The sequence below is a fragment of the Terrapene carolina genome, unplaced genomic scaffold, assembly GCF_002925995.2.
Source record: "Terrapene carolina triunguis isolate 2854851 unplaced genomic scaffold, T_m_triunguis-2.0 Scaffold96, whole genome shotgun sequence".
Classification (NCBI taxonomy): domain Eukaryota; kingdom Metazoa; phylum Chordata; order Testudines; family Emydidae; genus Terrapene; species Terrapene triunguis.
Window position 1 is genome coordinate 60,317,069 of NW_020664447.1, and position 25,289 is coordinate 60,342,357.

A 25,289-nucleotide genomic window follows, 5' to 3' on the forward strand; every position below is an offset into this window, starting at 1 on the left:
TTCTTTGGAGCGGGGACCTTGTCTGTGCAGCACCCAGCACCAGGGATCCTGGCCTGAGCACGGCTCTGCCCATCACTGCCATGCAACCAATAACAGGGCGGTCCAGCACCACCTCAGGGGACCCCTCAGGGTAGTTCAGTCCCCACACCCCTCATGTCTCCTCGGGGTGGTTCAGTCCCCACGCTCCCCACATCGCCTCGAGGTGGTTCAGCCCCCACACCCCTCATGTCTCCTCGGGGTGGTTCACGCCTCCCGCCAAACCCTTCTGCTCCCACCAGCTTAGCCCCCCTGGTTCAGTCGTGCTCCCCACTTAGGGTAATTCAGTTTCTCCCCCCTCCGGCTCCGTGGTTGGTACGATCCCCTAGTGCCCCCCCCCTCAGCTGCACCCGCGGTTGGTCCGCCCCGGCCCGCTTCCGGCCTGCGCCGGGCCTGGTTCCGGTGTCCGCCCTCCGGCTCCTCCTGCCCGTTGCCGCTGTCGCCGCGATGCTGCTATTGTCCCGGTCCCGCGGTCTGAGCAGGGCGCTCGGCCGCTCGCTCTGCGCCCTCCGGCAGGTACCGCCCGGGGGGGCGCCCAGCGGGGAAGAGGGAGGGACGGACGGACGGGCAGCAGCAGCGCCAAGGGCAGCGGGACGCGGTGTCACGCCCCCGTGCTGGGCCGCCTCCTGGAGAAACCCCTGTGCCCGCTCCCCCTCCGCCCCCCCGGCCCGCCCCCATCGGCCGCTCCCCGTGGGACCCCCGCGAGCTTCCTGCCGTGCGCCCCGCCAGCCTCAGGGGAGCGTGACCCCCAACCCCTCCCCTGCTGGGGCTCCTGCCAGGGTCACTGCGGACAAGGAGCTGGCGGGGGGGCAAATCCCTCTTGGGGTCTGTCGGTGGACCGGCCTGGCGTGGGGAGTGGTAGCTGGGGGAAGCCCCAACCCCAGGGCCTGCCAATCTAAAGGACTCCTGAATGGCCAGGGGTATCTGAGTGCAGGCCCATCAGGGTGGGGCTGGTGGAGTTGGTCCTGAGCATAGCCACAGGCTGCACCGTTTGGGCTAGCAGGGCCACGTCAACCCCAACCTGACAGGGAGTTGAGAGGGCAAATGCAGGGTAGGCTGACACCATCGCTGCGGCTCATATCGGGAGCAGGCAGCCGTTACAAGCTGTGAGTGCTGGAGGAGCCTTCTGAGATGGAGTTACAGGGACAGTCTCTTGTTCACAGGGGCAGTGCTGCTGTCAGGTCATCCTCCATTAAATAAATAGAAAGGTACAGCCCATGCAACTAAACATTTTTGTAGCTGTCTGATACCAGGATTTTTTTATACCCACTCATATCCTGCTCTCCTAATACATATTCCCTTTAGTACACAGGTATCTCCCCTTCTTGTATCAGCTCTCTATCCGGTTTCTGTGTCTTGTCTTGGTATTGTTACTCTAGAGATGCTAGTAATTTCTACAGCACCTTAGGTGTTCATAAAACTTTACAGGCACACAAGGACTGATCTCTGCTCCAAAAGCAGTGTTGTGGGAAGATTTGTTAAGGTAGGAGAAGTTGGCAAAATATAAGTGGAAGTGTGGCAGAAGACAAGGAGTGGCAGTTGGATACCCCAGTAATGGGTGAGTAGCTAAGGAAGAGAGATGATAGCAAGGACAAGGCGTTTGTACTTGATGTAGAATGAGCCAGGAAGTCAGTAAATGGGGGATGTGTTTGGGGTGGGAGGTTATCAGGGCATTGGGCAAGGAACATAATTTTGTAATTATTCCCTGTAAAGGGAAATCCTGTTTTACTAATCTATTAGAGTTCTTTGAAGGGGTCAACAAACATGTGGACAAGGGGGATCCAGTGGACATAGTGTACTTAGATTTCCAGAAAGCCTTTGACAAGGTCCCTCACCAAAAGCTCTTACGTAAATTAAGTTGTCATGGGATAAGAGGGAAGATCCTTTCGTGGATTGAGAACTGGTTAAAAGACAGGGAACAAAGGGTAGGAATAAATGGTAAATTTTCAGAATGGAGAGGGGTAACTAGTGGTGTTTCCCAAGGGTCAGTCCTAGGACCAGTCCTATTCAACTTATTCATAAATGATCTGGAGAAAGGGGTAAACAGTGAGGTGGCAAAGCTTGCAGACGATACTAAACTGCTCAAGATAGTTAAGACCAAAGCAGACTGTGAAGAACTTCAAAAAGATCTCACAAAACTAAGTGATTGAGCAACAAAATGGCAAATGAAATTTAATGTGGATAAATGTAAAGTAATTCACATGGGAAAAAATAACCCCAACTACCCACATACAATGTGATGGGGGCTAATTTAGCTACAACTAATCAGGAAAGAGATCTTGAAGTCATCGTGGATAGTTCTCTGAAGACGTCCACGCAGTGTGCAGCGGCAGTCAAAAAAGCAAACAGGATGTTAAGAATCCATTAAAAAAGGGATAGAGAATAAGACAGAGAATATCTTATTGCCCTTATATAAATCCATGGTACGCACACATTTTGAATACTGCGTACAGATGTGGTCTCATCTCAAAAAAGATATACTGGCATTAGAAAAAATTCAGAAAAGGGCAACTAAAATGATTAGGGGTTTGGAACGCGTCCCATATGAGGAGAGATTAAAGAGGCTAAGACTTTTCAGCTAGGAAAAGAGGAAACTAAGGGGGGATGTGATAGAGGTATATTAAATCATGAGTGGTGTGGAGAAAGTGAATAAGGAAAAGTTATTTACTTGTTCCCATAATATAAGAATTAGGGGGCCACCAAATGAAATTAATGGGCAGCAGGTTTAAAACAAATAAAAGGAAGTTCTTCTTCACACAGCGCACAGTCAACCTGTGGAACTCCTTGCCTGAGGAGGTTGTGAAGGCTAGTACTACAACGGGGTTTAAAAGAGAACAAGATAAATTCATGGAGGTTAAGTCCATTAATGGCTATTAGCCAGGATGGGTAAGGAATGGTGTCCCTAGCCTCTGTTTGTCAGAGGGTGGAGATGGATGGCAGGAGAGAGATCACTTGATCATTACCTGTTAGGTTCACTCCCTCTGGGGCACCTGGCATTGACCACTGTCGGTAGACAGGATACTGGGCTGGATGGACCTTTGGTTTGATCCAGTATGGCCAGTCTTATGTTCTTATGTTCAGTGTGTTGAATATAGTGGAGAGGGAAGAAAGCCAGGGAGATCAGGGAGGTGGTGATCATCCAGGCAAGAGAGAATAGGGACATAGACAAAAAGTTTTGACATTGGGAGTAAGGAGGAAGAAGCAGATTTTGAAAATGCGGAGGGAGATGCACCAGGATTTGATGGAAGTCTAATGGGAGGAGAGGAAGACAGAAGCCTCAGGGCTGTGGGCTTGAGTGACTGGAGGATAGGGGAGTGGTCAGCAGGAATAGAGGAAGGGGGAAGGAAGAGAGGTTTGGGTTTTGACATGAGGAAGAAAGGTTGTGTGGAAAGAGAACTTGAAGAGACAAGCAACACTATGGGGTTGGAGAAAAGAGAGATGAGTTGCAAGCATAGGAATCATGGGAACATACAAGTGGTGAGAGAGAGGAAGAAGAGAAGGGCATTGACCACTGCCACTTGGGCACAACAGTGAAGAGAACCACCCCTTATGGAGTGGTTGAGCAGGTAGGGCCCCAGAAGCCCACAGAGGAGAGGATCTTAAGAAAGATGGTGTAGTTTACAGCACTGAAGGCAGCAGAATTCAAGGTGAATGAGACCTTTGGATTCATCCAGAAAAAGGCCATAAATAAGTTAGTGGAGAGGTTGGCAATTGCATGGGTGGGGAGTTAGAGAACAGGTCAAGCTGCCAGTTTGGTAACAATATCTTCCATCTGCTCAGCATTACTGTCTGCATCTCATCTCAGCATCCATCTTTTTCTCTACCTAAGTAATGCTACACCTCTACCCCGATATAACGCTGTCCTCGGGAGCCAAAAAATCTTACCGCGTTATAGGTGAAACCGCGTTATATTGAACTTGCTTTGATCCGCCGGAGTGTGCAGCCCCGCCCCCCCGGAGCACTGCTTCACCGCGTTATATCCAAATTCGTGTTATATCGGGTCGCGTTATGTCGGGGTAGAGGTGTATGTGTAATTACTGACTTGAAACCAGTGAGTAAAGTGTAAGACCTGGATGCATCTCTTGTTTGCAGCAATGGGTTGTGCTGGCCCTGCCTGTTAGTGCAGCAATCATTTCTGCTGTAAGCAGCTTTTCCACCAGTTCCTATGTGTGGGCTGCAGCCTTTTCCACAGGGCTGATTGCTGCTTCGCTGGTCCCTCTCTTCTATGATCTCCCTGTCATGCCACTTCCAAAGCTGTCAAGCCCTTAGATTCAGTTTAATGCAAGTTCCACTTGGGGCCATGAAACTGGCTTTGCCTGGCGTGGTTCTGTTCTCTCAATGCTCTTATCTGAACTGGCCCTTGTTTCCAGGATAGAAATAAGGAGACTGTAGAGTGAATTTGCAGACACACAGCATGCCCACAGCCATCTCAGGGTTTATGTATTCCATAGAGTGGGGGTTCAAATGTGCTGTGATGGATGGCACTTCCATAAAGGGTAGGATGCAGGAGATGGGCCTCTGGTGTCAGATTGATTCCATCATGTTGAATGGTCCTGAGAAGTTATGTGGAGTTAGGGAAAGATTAAATAAATTGATAGCTTGGTCTGGGGAGGTATTAGTCAAATTTTTGTTAGTGGTTCACTCTTCCATGTTAAGGCTGGCTCTCTTAAGAGATCCATTGTGCTAAGGTCAGCTTGCTAGACCTAAAGCTCTTGCTTCCTGTTCAGGCCCCTTCTTTCCTGTGAAGGGTGTGCCAGCCTTAGTTGTTGGTCAGACATTAATGCCAAGTGTCCCTGAGAGTATATGTGGTCCCAGCAGATTTATTCTGGAAATGGGATGTTGCCTGTTAATGACTCCCCTGCCAAACACCCTCTATAGGCTGGGTGTTCTGGAACACCACCCCTGAGGGGTAGAAGCAAGAAAGCCCTAAGGAACACAGTGCAGTGTATACAGACCCTCAACATCTTGAATTAGAATGTCTTCCCACCTGTCTCCTCTGTCTTTACACAATGCATGGTCAACCTGTAGAACTTGTTGCCAGAGGATGTTGTGAAGGCCAAAACTATAATGGGGATGAAAAAAGAATTAGATAAGTTTATGGAGGATAGGTCCATCAGTGGCTATTAGCCAAGATGGTCAGGGATGCAGCCCCATGCTCTGGTGTCCCTAGCATCTGACTTCCAGAAGCTGGGACTGAATGATGGGATGGATCATTTGAGGATTGCCTGTTCTGTTCATTCCCTCTGAAGCACCTGGCATTGGCCACTGTCAGAAGACAGGATACTGGGCTAGATGGTCCAGTGGTCTGACCCAGAATGGCTGTTCTGATGTTCTCCCCTTCACTATAAGGCCCTCTGCCTCTTCTCTTACAGAAGACTTCAGTTCTTTAGGGTAGGGTGGTCCAGCTACACTAGAGCATTTTAGAATTTCCCTGGGCATAACAGCAGCTCTTAGAACACACAAAGACTCCGCTCCCATGGAAAGTACCATCTGTGGATTTTGTTTTCCACAACCACCCATTGTAGCATGAGCTTCCCAAAGTCTATGCTTGTAGTGAGCTGGATCCTAGCAGCGCAGGGTCTCTGCAGGCACACATAGGAGTCTGGTGCTCCTACAGAATCTGGGACAACACAACCTGTTCCTCTACAAAAATGCTGTTGGGGATGCTAGGATTATCCCTGCCACGAAGTACCCCAAGAGAGGCATCAGGGACAGAAGGGAGCTCACTTTGCTCAGTATATTCAATATTTATATAAATGTTTAGGGAGCCCTGTAACATGAGACTGTAAATCCATAAGGGAGTACTCGTGACTAAACTGTGAAAGCCGCAGAGCTCCAGTCACCAAAATTTCAGACTGAGTTTCCTTGTATTACATTGTGCCAGTTTTTCACAGTATAAAATGTTCCATTTATATTCCATCTTCTACAAAGTGTCAATTTCTGTGGACTCTGGTGCATCTGTAACATCTCATCAATCCTGGCAGTTTGTGTTATCGGATCTGTAAGAATTTTCAGAAATACGTCTATGTGAGACATAATGCCCAGGAGTCAGTGCCCAGTTATAGCTGATATCATGTGTCTTGCTGAGGTTGAAGGCAGATTTCATCTGCAAACTCTCCTCTCCCTCAGAAGTTGAGATTTAACTGAAATAGGATTCTTTCATTTCCTGCCTTGACTAATGAGAAGTGATGCTTTGTCATGTCCCACCCCAGAACTGGCTCCATTTCAGTGGTGGTTGAAGTGATCCTTGTGTATAGTTTGTAGGAGTTCTGGGGTGCTCCAGCTTGGAAGGTGCTATCTGAATATGAGTTACAATACTTAGTAGGGCAGGGATCTTGTATGACTGCACCTTGAAATTTGTTTTTGTTTTTAAAATAAGGTTGATCTGAGTTAGGAACATTTTTGATGAGTTCCTGGGGATTAAATGGAAGGTTACAAAGTGGGAGATCCTGGCACCAGTGAAGTCATTGGGAGTTTTGCCTTTGACTTCAGTGGGGCCAGGATTTCACCCAAAGGTCCCTTAACTAAAAATTTTTAAAAAGGACACCAGTTGGAGCTGTTGAGGCTGTGGGAGCCAACAGTTTGGAGCTGCAATTCTAACTTCGCTACAAGTTGCCTTAATGTGCAGTGGCAAATCTGAGGTGCCTGGGGCTTTCCGGAACCTGTTCCTTATTCACTGCCTGTGGGCATCCCTTTTCAAGGACACAACAGCAGGAGATGCAGGTGGAAGCCAAGGAATCTGAGTTTGTCTTGCTTCCCAGGCCCTTTTCTATGGAAAAAGATGTCAGAGTATTTGAAAGATTCTTATAGACTAGAGTGTGCTGCAATGCAGTAATATGCTCACATAGTGGGACATGTGACCTGTCTCCCACCTATTGGTTCAGGTTATAGCCCGGAATCCTGGGAAAAACATAGTAACCTCGGGAGCTGCTTCTTCCTGTTGTTTGCAAGTCTGATAGTGTCCCTCTTCTCTCTGACAGGGGAACTGTAATCTGGGGAGACGCTCTCTGTCCGGTGAGTCTTACACTTGGGATTAACAATTTGTATTTTATTTCATTTCATAACTGCATAGACAAAGGGAAGCGAAACTAACCAGAGCTGCTGATAGAAATAAACTGGAGCTATCAGAGTCAAATATATCCTCAAAAATCATCATAAAGCCGAACAGTTGGTTACAAATTAAATCAGAAGCAAAACAAGTTGTGTTTCTACAGGTGTCTGATGAGTTAGTATAAATGATAATCAGTCCATTCAGCTAAATTGAAGATTCCCAAAGGCAACAGAGAGATTGAGTGTAACTCCTAAATAAGCTCATTGGAGATAATGGTGCTTGATTTTAGAGTTTACAGTACATTTTTTTTCAGACTCTAGTGTGAATGAGTCCCTCAGAGCTCTTCCTGAAGGCCTGAACTGGATCCCAAAGTGCTCTTGCTCTGGACTACATAGTCCATGTCCACCCTTCCATTTTTCCAGTTCTGCTTTGACCAACAGTTAAAGCTGCTCAGCATCTACAGTCGTAAACCCCAAGCTTTTGATCTTTAAAGGGAATATGTGTTTTAGCAGGGAACAGAATGTCAGAGTCGCAATTTACCTCCTCAGAATCATTTTCCAGTGAAATGATCTCTTCCTTCTGCACTGGCATAGCTCTGAGGAAATCAGTATGTTCTCAGATTGCTATGCCAAGCCTCCTTAATCTGAGATCAGGCCAGAATCTTAATTACCCGGTATCTCAGGAGAGGCAAAGGTCAGGATTAGAAGTATATGATAAAGGTTGCTTAGTCTCCATCCTGAAACCAGAGAGCATATGAACACGGTGGAGCCTACAGGGTTTAAGAAATGCTGAGAAATTATTCAGAAGGGAACAACCTTCCTCTCCAGTGCTTTTTCAGAAAGCAATTTTCTTTATGGGAGATTCTCCCTGTCTATGTTTCTCACAGGGCCACAGGCTTTCCTGTGGGTGCCTCTTGGGGATCAAGGGGCTCCTGTCCTATCCTTATTTGGAGCCCCCTGTTTCTAATACCAACATGTATGAAGTTTTAGCAGTGCCCGGGGAAGGTCCTTGCCAGGGGGTATTTGGTTTGGTTTCTCTCTCTAGTTGGCCATTTTCTAAATTCTGTGGCTCTGGGACATCTGCTGGTTTATATCCTGCCCTTTAAAAATGATCCAACGGAGCTTAGATCCCAGAGCAGGAGTGTTTTTTCTTTTGTTAGAAATCTAAATGATAACAAAGCTGCTGTTATGCGCTGACAGGCTCTGAGTGGGGCAGCTGATGTAGAGGGGCCTCAGTACAGCCTCCAACTGCACCCTGTCCCAGCTGCAGCCCCACATTCAATCAGGATGGGCAGCAATGGCATGGGGCCTTCTTTAGGCTCTGTTAACATCTGAATAGATTCCACTGAGCATGCTTGGAAGGGTCTCTTTGTGTTGGTTCTAACCTTATAAACCCTCCCCTTTGTGGTGGGTGTATGGCTGGGTAGCTGCCTATAGGATAATGAGGTTTTCAGTTGAAGTGGTTTCTACCTTGCAGGTGTATCTCGGAGCCAGGGGCTGGCTTACACCAACAGCAGCAAGCTTGTGTAAGTATCCATGGAAAGCTAAGGCCTGCTGCAGCATGTCAAGGGGAGGGGCTGCTCTAGCCCTGGTATCTGGTGGTGTCTCTGCTCTAATTGTCATCAACCCCTCTGCACATCCTAGGGGCTCAGAGCTAGTCTCAGGAAATTCATGCACTCTGGCTTTATGGGCCAGGAATTGAGAATGTTACCTAAATATGTGCTGGTTGGATCTGAATATTGAGACGTGGAAGGGACGACAAGAATGAAGAGGTCAATGGTGAGGGGGAGAGGATGATTCATGTATCCACCTGTTCATGTTCTCACTAATACTGTGCCTATCACTGTGATATTTAGTGGTGGCCTCCCAGCAGGGACCTACTGGAAGCACAGCGAGACAGATTCTCCTTGAGGAGAAGTGGGATGGTTCTGGAGCAAGTGATGCGAGGGCAAGGCCTGCACTGCTGGGGTGGTCGTGGTGCTTCTCCCAGACACGGCATGCCTCCCTCCCCTGGGAGCCCACAGCATTACCCACTGGGCCATGTGTGCTGAATTTGTGTGGCCTGCTTTACAAGAATCTGTGGTAGTGTTAGAGCATGTTCGCTCTTGCTTCCCAAATGTATTAGCTCTTGCTGAGAATGATACTTCTGCGGCATCTCTTTAGAGCACTTGGGATGCCTGGCTCCCCTTGAAGGGGGGTGTCAGAAGTGTCTGGCTGGCTTTCTGTGATAGTGTCAGTCTTGAAGCACCCCTTGTAGTGCTGATGCTCCTAAATTAGAGACAAACAAGTCACTATTGCACCAGCCAAGGGTATGGGATTGGACTTTGGGTCAGCTCTTTGGCAGGTTCTGAAGCCCCAAGACTTCTGCCTGCTGATTTTTTAACACAGCCATTACTGGGGTACATGCTTGGAATCAAATTCTGTACATGCCTGTTGTCCCTGGACTTCTTGGCTCCCCAAAGGTAGCAGGCTGCTGAGTTTCCTTTGGGTGCCTAGCAGGGTTACTACAGCATAAACCAATACGTAAGTGTCCCTTGGAGCAACTGTGTATGCATCATCAGGGCAGCTGAGTGGCCTTCGGATCAATTGGAGCAAGCCAGTGTAAACTCTGCACCTCACTCAGCTGTCCTTGGGAGGCCTGGGCTGACCACACCGTAGGCTTTTTCATTCTGTGTTCATCTCTCTCTCTGTTTTTCCAGGGTAAACACCTCCAGTGTCTTCTCCGTCCGTTACTTCAGAATCACAGCAGTGTGCAGTAAGTAGCTAAGAACCAGGAACCAGTGGGGCTAATTGGTCTGCTCCCCTCTGACTGGAGTGCACGTGGCCCTGAGCCACAACTGAGTCCACCTTTCCACTCTTGGTCTATGCCTGCTTCACTCTATCCTCCATGGGTGAGTGGTGGGGGTTGGGTTTGTGCTTTCGGCCCCATTGTAGTGTGTGGCTTTCTTGTGTTGGGTGTTTCTGGTACTATGTGACTTCTTGTCCGTGGGAGAAGCTCTTTTCTGTGTGATTTGCTGTCAAAAAGTGTGGTGTTGCCCATCTTCCTCACTTCATCTGACAATCACTGGGCTGCCCCTTTCCAGGCAATTCCCAGTGGCCAAAATGGAGAGGTGTTTGAGTGTGTGCAGTGAGCTCTGAATATGTGTACCAGGCTCTCTCTCTCTCTTTCTCTCCCCCCTCTCCCCCCCCCCCACAGGGAATGACGTGATTACAATTAACACACCGGCATTTGCAGAATCAGTCACAGAGGGAGATGTCAGGTGGGAGAAAGGTAAGAAGTTGCCCCCTCCCCATTGACTTTGCATTGCTGTTGCATTTTTTCCATGCTTCCATGGGGCAGCCCTGGGCACAGTTTGTAGCTGGTTGGCTGAAGTGCTGCTTCTTAACGCCTTTCAGCCTGGGAAGAATGAGGCAGCAGTGTGATAACTACACTTTCCATTGGGGCAAAGACCTCTTGGCACTATCACTGCCTGTCTAAGGACCACTCTGTCCACAGTGTAGAAGGATGAGACTGGAGAGAGATACCTGAACTAGGATCAGGAAGACCCTGAATGTGCAGTAGATCTCTTCAGCTTCACACAAAAGAGGTCGAGCAAGTCTAGTGTGAAAATTCTGGATTACTGGGAGACTGTGCTGTGGGTTGGAAGGGGAGGCCAGAGCACAGCTTCCTGCTTACAGTGGTTCTTATGTTGTTCAGCTGTTGGAGACACAGTGGCAGAGGACGAAGTGGTGTGTGAGATTGAAACAGACAAGGTAGGAGTGTTCTGTACTGGTCCCCTTCTGCTCCCTTTCCCGGGTCTGTGTTCCACAAGACTGCAGGCCCTGCCTGTGCCCCTGCTCCTTTCACAGTTTAAAACCTTCAGTTCTTTAGTATAAATGCTGACTTTATCATAAATTAGTGAAATCCTTGCTAGTTTCTCTTCTCTCCCGTCATTTGATGGTGCTGGGGGCTGCCATTTTACTGATACTTCCCATCAGGGACTCCAGTCTACATAGCAGGACTCAGGAAATCTGCTTCTATTTAAATACAGGAGAAATCAGAGACTGTGTAGGGTAAGTTCAGATCTTAGAAAAATGGCTAGTTTAAGTGTGTCACTTTGGCTCTTAATTTACCCAGAATAATTTTTAAAAGAATTTTCCTCAAACTATTTTATTTTAAAGTGCTTGCTTGTCCCTGAATCCATGGGAGCTGTGTTTCCTGTGTCATTGCCAGGCAGGCAGCTTGCTGTACTTCCTCCCCATTTCATGCTGTACCCTCTCTAAAAAGGGAGGTGGATCAGGCTGTTATGCAGCTGGCTTCTTTTAAAGGCTCAAAATCGCAGCAGTTTTTTGTTTTTTTAAAGGTGAGATGGTGCCTGTGCAAAAGGGGCAATACAAAGCTCTGGTTCCCCTCATGGTGTGAAATCTGGGACACAGGACATCTCCCTTCATGCCCCCTGCTAGAGGCGAGGGTCTCTTACTGGGGGGAGGGATAGCTCATTGGTTTGAGCATTGGCCTGCTAAACCCAGGGTTGTGAGTTCAATCCTTGAGGGAGCCACTTAGGGATCTGGGGCAAAATCAGTACTTGGTCCTGCTAGTGAAGGCAGGAGGCTGGACTTGATGACCTTTCAGGGTCCCTTCGAGGTCTATGAGATAGGTATATCTCCATATATTTGCTTGGATATCTGTTCATTTTCAATGGTCAGGGGGGATTTCACTCCTCTCCTTTTTGCAGACATCAGTGCAGGTTCCATCCCCGGCAGCTGGCGTGATTGAAGCCCTTCTAGTACCTGATGGGGGGAAAGTGGAAGGAGGGACCCCTCTGTTCAAACTCAGGAAAAGTGGAGGTAAGTCAGGAACATGTATTTAGTCCAGGAGTAGAGTGTGAGAATGTGCAGTGACACTTTGAGGTGCAAGTTGCATTGTGAAGGGGATAGGATAGTATCATGGTCATTCTCTGAAGTGATGTCCCCTCCTGGGTTCTCCAGTGGGAGAGAGTGGACATGGAGAAGGGCAACAGGGGTCCTGTGTTGTATGTGCATAGGCTGGAGATTAGTAGACTCTAGGTGGAAAGGAGAATAAATGGAGAGAGAATACATTTATACGGTAAGGATGCGTCTGCAGGAGACTGATAAGTAGTTACTGTCTCCCCTGTCTTTTAATACAAAACTAAGAACACTCAGTTAGGTTAAAAGAAGCAAATTTAAATAGGATGAAAACATAATTAGCTTGTGGAACTCTCTGCCCTGTGGTACAAGGAACCTCTGAGCATTACTGTACCATAAATATTTGAGGCCTCAGCTTCAGCCTGAGATCCATTTAGTTGTTCCTGAGCTGAAAGGAGCATCTTCTAGGTTTTTATAACCCTGAAATGCACTCCGAGAATCTGGAAAGGTGAATGTTGATAACTGGCCAGACGCAGGCCTGTGAGGGCAGGTGAGAGCCTGGACATGGCTGTCTCGCGTTCCAGACTGCAGCTGCACTTACAATTATTATTCATTTGTCTTTCAGCTGCTCCCGCCAAGGCCAAACCAACAGTGGCCCCTCCTGCAGCAGCCCCTGAACCTGAGCCTGTGGCTGCTGCCGTTGCTCCCCCTGCAGAGCCAATCCCCACTACGATGCCTCCAGTGCCCCCTGTGTCAACACAGCCCATCGATACCAAACCTGGTGAGGCTGCAGCCTTGTTCAGTCCTCTTTTTGCAAACCCTGCCTTTGAGTGGGAGAGGAAATAAAGTTAAGGGCAGCAAAGCAATCTTGAAGTTTGAGATGGAAGCTTCTCTGCTTTGCTGCCCTGTATGTTCCAGGCCTGAGCTCTCCAGTCAGCCTGGAGCCTGCTCTCCCCATAATCACAAGCCATGGTTCACTCCTTACATATCCTGTTGATTGAACACGGGGCTTGGAGGGGCCTATAATCGAGCTGTTATTGGCAGGGGCCTGGCTAACCCTGTTTTAAGATCCCATCTTGACATATGTATTCTCTGCTCTCAGTGTCTGCGGTGAAGCCGACTGCAGCTCCAGTGGCAGCTCCTGGTGTGGAGCCAGGAGCCAGCAAAGGTGCCAGATCAGAACATAGGGTAAGGTTCAGGGGACCAGGGCTTCTCAAATTGCCTTCATTGCAGGGTAACAGAGGCGAGGACCTTTCTCTGGAGTAAACCTTGAGGAGCCTATCTAAACTGTCTGGGTATGATCATGCCCAGGTGCGTTGGGAGGAGAGTGTTCACACACAGATCAATTAGGGGCTGTAGTGGCTGGGTAAATGCTCTGGCCCAGGTGCTCCATAGCGGCTAGGCAGTTTTGAGGGTGAGGTTAAGGAAGGGCCTTCTCTCAACTACCTTGGGGGCAAGGGCTTCTAGACAGGAAAAGGGAGTCTCAAGCTATGATGTGTCGCTACTAGGTAATGACTGGTTTTGTGCTGCCCAAGCGTCCTCAGCAGAGATCAGGCAATGCTGCTGCTGCCAGGGCCGTAGGTGTGAAACCTCAAGGGAATGTGGCTGAGCTGCTCACACAATAACGTCTCAGGAACACTGGTCTGTGGCTTTCTCTGCAGGCTGCTGTTCTCACGCTAGCCCACCCACCAGCTCTGCCCCAGGAACTTTCCCTTCAGCAGAGCTTCAGGGGGGTGCAGATCTGGGCCACATTCTGCCTTTGTCATGATTCAGTTCTGTTTTTCAATCAAACCATTTCCTGAGCTGTGAAGCCTCTTTAGTGAGCTTGTGGCAGCTCTCTGGGCCCACTGCACTGCTGGTAATGGGTCCACCTCACCCTGCCCAGAGTGATCAAGTAAACAGCTCAGCCCAAGGCACAGGCTGCTAATCATCAGGATGGAAGACTGAGGGCCCTGTGGTTTTCCTCTGCCCATCTCCTCTTTCTATTAACCCCATGGCTGCTCTTGCTCACTATCTCTTCAATTTCAGGTGAAAATGAACAGGATGCGTCAGCGCATTGCTCAGCGCCTGAAAGAGGCTCAAAATACGTGTGCCATGCTGACCACCTTCAATGAGATTGATATGAGGTGAGGACCATGCTCTCCCCTCTGCCCTAGCAGGGTGGGGACTCTCCCTCATTGCACCCAAACCAGCAGCAAGTGTCGCTGATCACGCTTTTTGGGCAGGCTGGGGCAATGTTACTTTGGGGCTCCTGTGGTCAGGTTTCTCATTGCAGTCCTCTGGGCAGCTTCCTCCAGGCCATCCTGATGTCCCAGGATGAGGTGTGTAGTTCACTCAAGGTCCTTGGGACTCCATGGGGTCTCTGCTTCTCAGAAGTAACAGGAGCAACCTGGCTCCTCTTCTGTGAAGTTCTTGGTTGAGGACTGGGTAGTTCTGAGCTGGAAAAGCTGGAGCAGCCTGTGTTCTGGCTACTGGCGATATGAAGACAGTCTCCTGCTTCCTCTTAACCCTTAAGGTGACTGCTGGGGAGACTGGAATGTGAGTTGCTTCAGGACAGGTAAGGTCCAAGTAGCTCACCTTACAGATGTGGGCATCCCCCCAGCTGTGCCCTGCACAGTGAGCAGACCAGGCAGTCTTGTAGAGCAGCTTTCCAAGATGGTCAGCATCCCTTTCCTATCTCTTTCGGCCGGTGGGGTTCTCTTGACTCGCGCCGAGTGCTTGTGGGCCGACCGCACTAATGGGTTTGGAGGGTTGGCAGCTTAGATTTCAGTGCATTAAGGGAAATTGTGCCCAAATTGAATTGCCCTGTGAAATCCTACTCTGCTTCTTAAGACAAAACATGTAAATATTTGGGGCTCAGAACGATAAGGTTGGCAAAATAGTCTTGATTGGAGGGGAAGTGCTGCAGCTTTATCTCCTCTCCGAGGCTAATCGAGGTGTCGCTTTACGCTAGCCTCGGGCTCTTGTTGCAGCCAGTAATCTGGTTTGGATTGATTGCCCTTCTAGCTGTATGCCCTGCTGCCGACTCGTAAGGGCCTACACTGAGGCCTCCTGCTCCCCACTGGGGCTCAGCGTCTGAAAGGAGGAAGCCATAATGAGCCGGTTTCTCAGCAAACCTCCTCCTTGCTTCTGCAGCCCTTGTGTCTTGGGAGGCGCTAATGACTTTGGGCAGTAATCCTAGCCCTAAACAAGGTTAGGTGCAGGAAAACAAACATTCTAATCCCATTGAGCCCTGACCCCCACCTCCTGCTAAAACTGCCTCTTCAAAGACGCATGGTCTGTGGAGGGGGCAGGGCAGGGGGTACAGTTCCAAAGTAGGTGGTCTTAGCCCAGCATGGGCAGAGGTGAGGCTATGCTGCTCAGTGCAGTGTGTGTAACTGGTCTCTATTCCAGTCAATGGGAGTGAGGGGACTAGCTATTTCCAGGATGGGCAGAGCAGACACTGTGCTCGGTGCTCAGGCCATCTCTGTGGCATTTTGGGAACGCCTCTCGCTGTGGGGATCAAAATATCACGTGCATACAGCCTGTCAGCACCAAGCAAGAGGGTCAGGTCTTGGAGCAGCAACATGTGGCTAGGGCCCCAGAAACCAGCACTGACGCTCCTTTTGCCTGCTTCACTGCTGAGTCTTCTCTGTCCCTTCCCCCTTGGCACTCCGTGCTGTCTCGCCTCCCATCCCTACAGTGATTGCAGGGCAGCCCCTGGAGAACGAGCACACAGTTCACCTGTACCCACTGCCCAAAGCACCAGACACTGGATAGTGGTTGTGACGCCAGAGATTCGGCTCTCTGTAACACCAGCCCTGGAGCTCTGACAGATCTGGGGCACAGCACATTCCTGCCAAGCAGTGCATCCTTGGAACTGCAGCAGAGCTACGCTGCTTCGTCTGGGTTTGTTGGATTTGTGGCTCTGGAGGGATTCCTAAAGCAGCTTCTCTGACAGCAATCTTGAAACAAACTAAAAGTTGCCCAGTCTGTTACTTGGGGCAGAATTTTTCAGCAGCTTTGGGATAGAACATTTGTTGTTGCAGGTTTGTTGACACAGGAAATCTGTCAGTTATGGAAGAAGTGAGTAATCTCTTTTCCCCTTCACCCCTCTATTCCTGGTGGTAATGGTTGTCTGTTGGTTTTTGCAGTAACATCCAGGAGATGAGAGCCCGGCACAGAGACTCCTTCCAGAAGAAGCACAACCTGAAATTGGGCTTTATGTCAGCCTTTGTGAAAGCTGCAGCCTTTGCCTTGCAGGAGCAGCCCATCGTGAATGCGGGTGAGTGTGCCAGCTTGTGTGGAGACAAGGGGCTTCCTGAAGCATGTGGCTAAGCCTATAGAGAGCTAAAGGCTCCAGAGATCCACATCCCCACATGTGAAAGGTGGGGAAGAGGGAGAGGCTGTGACTACCTTTGGGCTGTAATTAGCCTAGCTGATTTCACTTATGCAGGTAGGAGCCAGCATGCTGGGAAGGGCCCTTCATAGTGACCCCAGCAGGAGCTTTCAAGACTCTGACAGGGTGGGTGCCGTGTATATTAAGGTGCATCCCAACCTAGGGCTGCTCATTAGTAGAGGACATATCCTACTATATTTCACTGGAATGGCTATTGTCTGGGGAGGGCAGGCCCTTAAGAGGTGTCTCCTGGGGGATCAGTTGTACCTATGAAGGGAGAGGAACACATGGGGGAGGTATGGGTGTCCCGGGGGAGTGAGCTAATCCTAGCCAGTTCCCTGTCTCTCCAGCCATCTTTACCTCTGTGCTGATGCTTCCCCGAAGAGGCAGTGGGGCTTAACCCTCCCCTGGCACTACATTTAAAAGCATAGAAGTTAGAGCTGAGCAAGTTGTTGGTGGTCAGTGACTACTTCTGGCCCTTCATGACTGCAGAGCCCTGGCTCTTGGGCTTTCTCTGTGTAACTGTCTGTTTTCCTCTCTCTCCTAGTGATTGATGACACAACCAAAGAGATGGTGTACAGGGACTATGTGGATATCAGTGTTGCGGTGGCAACTCCCAGGGTATGCCCTGCGGGCTCTTTACCTGGCCCAGACTTCAGCCCAGGTTCTGAAGGGGGGATACAATTAGCTGAGCAGACTGAGCCATGGCACTCTAGGGTGGCAAAAGCTACTCACGTGAAACTCCAATGCCCAACACTGTCTGGTCCTGCAGCGAGAGAGCTGCTGGCCGCTGGCCCAGCTGGCAGGGGACACGGCCACCACAGCTCTTACGGGTTATTGGGAAAGTCCAAGTTGGTGAGACCCTCTCCCCCCGTCTTGGCCTCACTGATGTGGGCACACCAGGGAGTGGGGGAAGTGGTGTGTCCTGGCTTTATGTTTAGAGACCAACCTTCAACCCACAGAGCAGTGCAGATAGCTGTCTCCCCTGCTGTACTGAACCGCTGTCTCTGTAAACCCTGGACAACACCAAGGTGGACACTGCCACTTCAGACCTAGTTGGCCCTGAGCAGGGGTGCTGCATGCATTCAAGGAGGGAGGAGAGGAGTCGCTCCCCAGGTCGGATGGTGGATCTGCTGTTTCTAGTTTGGGAGGCAAAATGTTGCCTGACACTGAAGTTCTGGATTTGTGAGGGGAAGGAGAGTAAATGATGTGCTCTGCTCTTCATGCTCCCATCTCTCCTGTTCAGAAGGGCAGGTGGTTGAGTGTACTCCAGTGGTAACGTCCTTTGCCTGAGACCAGATTCCCCATGCACCTGTTTGCTGCTACATTTGACTCTGACTGGGTTCTTTGCTCCCTCACAGGGTCTCGTGGTCCCTGTCATCAGGAATGTAGAAACTATGAACTTTGCTGACATTGAGCGAACCATCAACGAGCTAGGGGAGAAGGTAACAGGAGGTGGGACCGTAGGGGGGGTGCTGGCCATGGCTTTCTGAGAGGGGTGCAGAAGGAAAGGAATGAGCAGCCAGCTCAATCCATGGCAGAAGCAGCATTGATTTCTGGCAGGGACTGCTGGCCATGCACAAGTGGGTTCACTCTGTGTGAGGGTTTACCTTTGGTCCCTCTAACTTGCTGCTTATCTTTAGGCATCTTCTGTGCATTGTACTAGCTGCCAGCCCTACCTGTGACCTCTTCTTGTGGGACAGATCCCTCTAAGTCTTTCCCTTTTAACTGAGACTCCCAAGCAGGCTTGGGCTCCTGCTGCCCCCCTGCTCCCATTACCTCTCCTTAAGACCAAGGCTTGTTTACCTCTTTGTAGGCAGGTAATTCCCCAGCTGACAGGTTTATTGGAAATCAAGGCAAGAGAATCCTATCACAAATCAAATGGTGGAACTCAGTGAAAGTAAGGGATAAACCTTGTAAGTGCTCCTACTAGAGGAAAACAATAATAACCCGCTCCTAACTTTAGTGACTGTCAGTCCCTTGTGGTCTGTCAGTCGCGCCATGGCTCTGATTCAGCTGAGACATGGAGCTGTTCAAACCATGGAACCATATCGAAAGTTCCAGTACAGCTCAGTGCCTCCTCTGTACAGTAGCGTACCACCACTGACTTATGAACTTGTCACTGCCTCTAAGTCTGCATTCTCCCCTCCTCTCCACCCCGTGTGACTGTCTATCTTGGCTGAGGTGGTGTCAGCATCTCGCTAAACCCTAACGTTAAAGGGACAGAGCCCATATTTTAAAGTAACCCCATCTAAACATCTACACTAGCAAATCTAAATTGGCAAGTGAAGTTCTTTCCATCACCTGTTGCTTGTGAGGAGTTTTCGGAAGAGGCCACACCCAACGAATGTAGTGAGTGAGGAGCTTTGCTCCTCTTTGGTGTCCTGGGTGCCTTCAGTCTGAGCTGCTTTCTAAGATCCTGTTCTTCTTGTTTCAGGCCCGAAAGAATGAGCTGGCCATTGAGGACATGGATGGGGGCACCTTCACAATCAGCAATGGAGGGGTCTTTGGGTCCCTCTTTGGGACGCCCATCATCAACCCTCCCCAGTCTGCCATACTGGGCATGCATGGCATCTTTGACAGGCCTGTTGCTGTTGGAGGCAAAGTAGGTGCAGCTGCATGGAAGGCTCCAAAGGGCTGTATTCAGTGTAGTTAAATGGGCAGAGGTGAGGGGTTCAGCAGCAGAGGGGACCCTGGTTGTAGCTGCACCAGATGGAGTGGAGGAAGCCCTCCTAGAAGGCTTTCCTGTTGCAAAGTTACTTACTCGGAAGGACACAGTGGGACCTGTAAAGGATTCTAATGTTGGTGATGGTGCCAGTCCGTGGTGTTGGGGACCAGACAGGCCCTCACCCCTCCACGTTGGTGTAGTGGGTAGCAATGAAGAATGCAGTGGCTGGCAAAGGGATTTCCTGGATCCCCTTAATGCTGTTGGGAGAGGGTGCCTTCAGTCTCCATGCTAGACATCAGCTCCCCTCCTGAACAGCATTCCCTGGTACCTCGCACAACCCCACCCAGAGCTTGTGCTTAGTTAGTGCATGACACTAGGAAGGTGCGGAGCTGAGCCCTGTCAGCCTGCTGTTGTCTCTTCTCTCCTGGAGAAGCATATATCTTGCTGAGCAGGTGATCTTTTTACACCCCCTCCTTATCACGCAGGGCAGGAACAGCCAGGTCTTTCTCAAGTGGGATGGAAGCCAGTACAGGAGAGGCAGGGCTGAGCTCACGTGTTCCATTTCTCCTCCTCCTCAGGTCGAGGTGCGGCCCATGATGTATGTGGCGCTGACGTACGATCACCGGCTGATTGATGGCAGAGAGGCAGTGACTTTCCTGCGCAAGATCAAGGCCGTGGTGGAGGATCCCCGCGTGATGCTGCTGGGCCTCTAGAGCACAGCCTCAATCCCATACAACCCAACCAGGGCAGGGACGCAGCACCAGCAGGGGCAATATAGGGCATTCAGGAACCAGCAGGAGTTCATTCCAGTCTCCTCCCCTCCCCTGTGTCAGGAGGGGTCTTGGAGGGAACCCTGGGGTTAGCTCCTACCTCCTTTCCTGCTGTCTCTCTCGAGAGATGGCTCAGTTTCTCCCTTGGGCTGTTATCCACTGGGCAAACTACCAAATGGCCTGGGCTCTCCAGAACCACCTATGTAGCCTCTTTCCCGCCTTCCCCTCCTTCCCCAGGCACCTGAGCGCGCCTCACCTCCAGCAGAAGCTGCCTGCTACTGCGCTAGGGTGGCCTTCCCCAGCGGTTCCTGTGCCAGTTCAAGTCTACTTCCAGCACTGGGAGGGAGGGAAAGGCTCTTGTGTGTCTCTGCCATTTGAAAACACCCCATTCTCATCCACCCCACAAAGCCAGCCTGGGATTCCCGGGGTGACTTTGTAGCAGTGTTTGATGGCACCCCTGCACTCCCCCCTGTTGTGGTGATCTCAGAGGCATGGACACTGCAAAGGCTGTCTGCCTCCCCTGCTGTCTCCTGCTCTTCAAACTAGCAGCTGAGGTGCAGCCATTAGAATTCAGGCACCTGTTTCCCTCCCTTCCCAGACAGGACTGCAGAAATAGCCCCTCCCACCCTCTTCTGTGTTGAGGTTTGGTTCATTTTCTCTGGCCTGGTCTACATGGTGTGAATGTCTGATGTCTGGCAGGGCAGGGTCAGCAACCTCCACCAGGGGAGGCAGCTCCATTCCCTGCTGGGCCCTAGGGGCCACCCCTGGGCTTAGGCCACTACCTGCCAGCAGTTAGTATAAGAAACACCCCCCCTGCAGCTGCCTTTGAATTACAGCTCAGTGTTGATGGGTGAAACCATCAGCTTCCTGTCTGCAATGGCCTGGCCTGCCCCCTGCTGTGAGACAGCTGGGCAAAGGGCCCCTGCATCCTAGCCCCAGGCTGCTGGTGTGTGGGGGCATATCCTTAGTACATAGCGTGCACATGAAGCAGTGAGTGAGGGGCACTTGGAGTCCCTGCCGGGTCTATTATTCTCACCCTCTACACAACTTTGTAATTAAAGTATTTAACGCAATGGGTTTTAAAGACATAAACCAGGGAAATGATCTAATGGTGGGGTGTAGCGGGGTGGGAAAGGGGAGCAGGAATGTGTACGTGCTGGCGCTGGGTTTTGAATGTGTGTCCCTGACTTGGTGCAAGAAACTAGCTGGAAGCACCATGGGAAGAGTAGTCCCCACAGAGGGAAATCTCATGCTGGGCCCTGCACCAGGGCATTTGCCACCAGCGTGATGATGGAAGTTGAAGCAAGATTTTTCTGACTGCATTCTCTGCACCAGGTCCCTCTCATGGCCTTTTTTTGTCAAGGGAATAAATTCATTAACTCTGCAAGCCTGTTTTTGTCTGAGGGCTTAGATAGCTGTTGGGGAGGGGTATATAGCCTGGAGTGGCCTCCTCAGCTGGCTCCCTCGCTTGTCGTGTAGGGGAGCTTCTCCGATCACCGGGTCAGGTGTGCAGCTCTATTTGCCTGTCTGTAGCAGCATCAACTCTTGTTTCTCATCATGCTATGGGTGTTAGCTTGACTATCTTTGCAGCTGTGGCGGGTTCAGAGCTGTGCCTGTTGTCTCTGCTATGGGAATGAGAAACGCAGGTGGTAGTTTGGTTCTATGATTGTCTGTTAGGTGTCCAAGACGCCTGTTTAGTCAAACCCCAACTGGATAGGAACTTGCAGGGGGTTATGGTTGCAGTGTCATTTTAGGCTGCAAATGCAGGGGTCTAATGTAACAAAGAGAGATTATACCCTTCCTACTCTGTGGCACCGGGACCACTGCAGGTAGAAAACATCACTCTGACAGCCCAGTACTGGCAGGATATTGACAAATGACGGCTGCGCGGAGCAGGGTCTCCAAAGCAATGAGGGAGCTGGAGCTATTGGTTTTTGGGGAAAGACTGAGAAGTGAAGCTCTAGCATGGCGGTGCCATTAATGTGTTCTTTGCAGAGTGCTCTCACTGAGCGGGTAGAGGAACATTTAGGTTTGCAGAGGAGGGTAGAATGAAGGTTAAAAGATAAAATGAAGAAATTAAAACCGGAAGCTGAATCTCAGACATGACAGTCTGCCATGGTGTGACATTCAAGGGCTAGGGCTTCTCCGTTGGGCGATAAACATTAGATAACAGCTCCTGTCCACGGACTGCATCAGCCCTTGCTGAGGGGGTGCTGGGTAGGTCCCTAGCAGTTGCTTTTACTTGCCCGTTTCACAGCTCTGAGCATGGAACAGCCTCTTCTACTAAAGGATCCAATTGTATCTACAGCAATGGCACTAAGGAGAGGGAACAGGCACCTGGCTGTAGCTGAAAGCTCGCTGTGCTGCTGGGTCCTGTGAGTCAAGGCTGCTTCCTTTGGTGATGGACTCTGGCTTGTCCAGACTCAGGAAAGCTCATGTTCGTTTGGAAAAATAGCCATGAGGTACAAAATATTTCTCCTTGTACGTAAAGAAAGAAGAAGCCATTGTGCTATTGAATGGCTGCAGGGAGAGCCCCTGTGGAACTGAACTGCCCACCTGGTTATGTTATAAAATGTGTCCAATATCACAAGCCTGCTGCATGCACAGAGTTAAAAACACAAAAGGCAAACCCCACTTGTGGAGCTGAATCCTGGGAAAACATAGGCCCTAGACTGTGGCTGGAGGCTCAGTAAAGCCTTTGGACCAAGTGGAGAGTTAGTTCCAAAGGTACCTCTCCCTCCCCCAAGTCATAAAACCTCAGGGCTGTGAGCTTGCCTGTTAGCTAATCTCATCTGCTCCTGTGATGGCTCAGTGGGTGAGAAATGTCTCCCAACTGCACACAAAACAAGTCTACTGTTTCCTTGCAGTGAGCAAACCCACTTTGCAGCTGCTGGAGCTTTGCCAAGGTCTCAGAGCAAAGGCCCATGCAGCATGCCCCGTAATCATCTTAAAATGCCACAGTGGCCCAGAATACAGGGGCAAGAGCTGAATTGGGCAAAAGGGTCACAGATGTCTAACCAATTAATAGCTGCAAGGAGGCACTTTTGCCTACACTGTGGGCAGATGCAGCCAGCACCACCTCCAAACTCTAAGAGTTGTAGGTGGAAGGAGGATGAATCTCATGGATGGAGGTTAAAGTTTTCCTGTTTTACCCTTATGCTCCACTCTCCTAATTTATGGTGTCAGCTGTCTCTTGGCCAGATTAAGCCTGATACTCCGTGCCTGTCTGATGCTGGGAAGTGAAAACTGCAGCAGCTGTGGCTAATGCAAATACAACAGAGCAGTGTGGTATTAGCATTTCTGCCCATGTACAATATACCTTTAACATAGCTGACACTGGCACAGAAACCAGCTCCTCAGCTGAGGGGGAAAAGCTGTGAGGAAATGGCGTCACCAGGCAAAACTGCTTCCAGCAACTATGTCTTGCCCCAGCCCCCTGCTAGCTCTGATTCCCAAAGTGGGACTTTTATAGTTATAGATGGTGCCCAACCAGCCCAGTTCCTTTGTGTTCAGAGGTGGCTGCTCTAGTAAAATATGGCCCCTGTGATGAAAAAGTTAGAGGCCAGCTGCTCTAGCTTGTCTGCCCAGCAGGTGCTCTTGTGCACACCGCTCCAGAAGGGCTTCCCTCCCTTATGTGGTTGCCAGAAGCACTTTGAGTGCTGGTGGTCAGGTGGAGGGACTGGCTTTCTTTTGCATGGGTCCTCTTTACCTGCTTGCCCAGCTCCTCGGCATGATGCTCTGCTCGTGACACTGCTCACTGTGAGGGCAATGCAGCCCCACAGAGCTGGCCAGCTACTGGGTGAGCATCAGGGGAATGTCTGTGCTAGACAGGCAGACACGTGCATCCTTCTGCCCTGTCTTCCCCCCCAGCCTGTGTGTCCCACATACTGGCCAAAAGGACAAGCCCGGAGAGGCAGTTCCTAAGTTTCATTTCTTGCTCTTGAGTAGAAGCGTCCCCCAGCCATCCAGCTCACTGACTAGGGGCAATCAATGAGGAACGGGCAGGGCCTGAGCTAGGCAGAAGCTAGAACCAGTCACCATGTCTGTGAGGTATCAGGGGGTAGCCGTGTTTAGTCTGAATCTACAAAAACAACAAGGACTCTGGTGGCACCTTAAAGACTAACATTTATTTGGGCATAAGCTTTCGTGGGTAAAAACAAAGAAGTGAGGTTTTTACCCACAAAAGCTTATGCCCAAATAAATCTGTTAGTCTTTAAGGTGCCACCAGACTCCTTGTTGTTCATGTCTGTGAGGTGGTTTGCCTTCCTTTGCCAGACAGGTAAGGGGAGCCCAGCTGCAATGCAGCTTCATTGGCACCTCCAGTGATTTCCCTGCCATCTGTACCAGCTCCCTGCTGCTCTGCCCTGCAGGCCCCTTGTGGGACAGGGCTTGGAAACATGGCTGTGAGGGGCTTAGGATAAGCAGCACACAGCCCATTAGCATTCTGCTGCCACTGGCCCTTCCATTAGTTAGGCAGCACCCAAGAGCTGAGCAAAGAGCCTCTCACTGCAGCCACTGAGCCCTTTGCGAGCCAAGTGCCATGTCTTCAGCATACACAACAGCAGGAGACCTGGTGTCAATGTTCAGCTCTTTGGCTATCACAAGAGGGATGAAAGGGGAAATGAACCAATGGCTCCCCCACCCTATTCTCAGCCATCACACCAGCAGCTGTTTACTTTAGAAAGGCCCATTCCACTCCCAGCCATCCACCCCCACAGCATGTGGCTCTGTGAATGGGATTCATTCTCCCTTGGGGCTTAGGACCTCCCTCTGCTGTCCACTAAGGAGAGTGCAGGAGACACTGTCACACTACAGAGACTGTTGGGAAGTTTCTGCTCCAAACACCCAGCTTGAGGTGGTGCAGAACAAGCACAGAGGCAAAGGTGGCACATGGCAACTTAGTCGCTTTGCCAGGCGCTCCTAGCTCCCTGCTGGACCTAGCCCACCTCTGCATCTGGCCCTCGCTTACTGGGTCAAGGACTGGAATAGCAGCAGGGCTGCTGCAGCACAGGCTTGAGCTGCCAGAGGTCAGGGAACAGCCCCTGCCTTCCTCTCTCCTTGCACTGCATTTACAGAGCGGTTTAAGGCTCTAGCTGGTTAACACCTTGCCTGCTCCTGCCACTTGGCCAGTTTCTCAGAAATTAAACACCAGCTGCAGGCCCTGCCCTAGGCATTCGTTCCACAGTGAGTCACCCTCACCTCATCCTCCAACCTCTTCCTGCCCACAGCCTTAGAGCCCAGTGGGTTGGGAAGTCAGTAACCTTGGGGACGGAGTACTGGTTGCAAGTACAGCGACATCTCCCTGAAAGGAGAGCTCAGGGAGAAGGTGGCAAGGTTGCAGTAGCAGGTGTGGGCTGGAGGTGCAGAGCAGGCAGAAGGAAATGCCTCCAGGAGGGGAATGAATAGGGTTACCATACGTCTGGATTTTCCCGGACATGTCCGGCTTTTTGGGACTCAAATCCTCGTCCGGGGGGAAATCCCAAAAAGCCGAACGTGTCCGGGAAAATCCGGCGCCGCTGGG

The 25,289-nt window shown here is 50.4% G+C and overlaps 1 protein-coding gene across 1 annotated transcript; it reads left to right on the forward strand.

Moving 5' to 3' along the window:
- The first annotated feature begins 403 nt into the window (after positions 1-403).
- Positions 404-21,152, forward strand: DLST (dihydrolipoamide S-succinyltransferase). The gene is made up of 15 exons (XM_024192762.1): positions 404-552; positions 7,017-7,050; positions 8,564-8,612; positions 9,786-9,841; positions 10,283-10,357; positions 10,784-10,839; positions 11,802-11,913; positions 12,578-12,733; positions 13,055-13,140; positions 13,981-14,078; positions 16,086-16,216; positions 16,878-16,951; positions 17,692-17,775; positions 18,768-18,935; positions 19,577-21,152. Exons 1-15 carry the CDS (start codon positions 484-486, stop codon positions 19,709-19,711), a joined length of 1,383 nt encoding a protein of 460 aa, XP_024048530.1. The 5' UTR covers positions 404-483; the 3' UTR covers positions 19,712-21,152.
- The last annotated feature ends 4,137 nt before the right edge of the window (positions 21,153-25,289 follow it).

Coding starts and splice junctions, on each gene's coding strand:
- DLST (XM_024192762.1), top strand. CDS start 484: ATGCTGCTATTGTCCCGGTCCCGCGGTCTGAGCAGGGCGCTCGGCCGC. Junction 10,358..10,783: donor AGATGTCAGGTGGGAGAAAG/GTAAGAAGTTGC, acceptor TATGTTGTTCAG/CTGTTGGAGACACAGTGGCA. Junction 13,141..13,980: donor GTGCCAGATCAGAACATAGG/GTAAGGTTCAGG, acceptor CTTCAATTTCAG/GTGAAAATGAACAGGATGCG.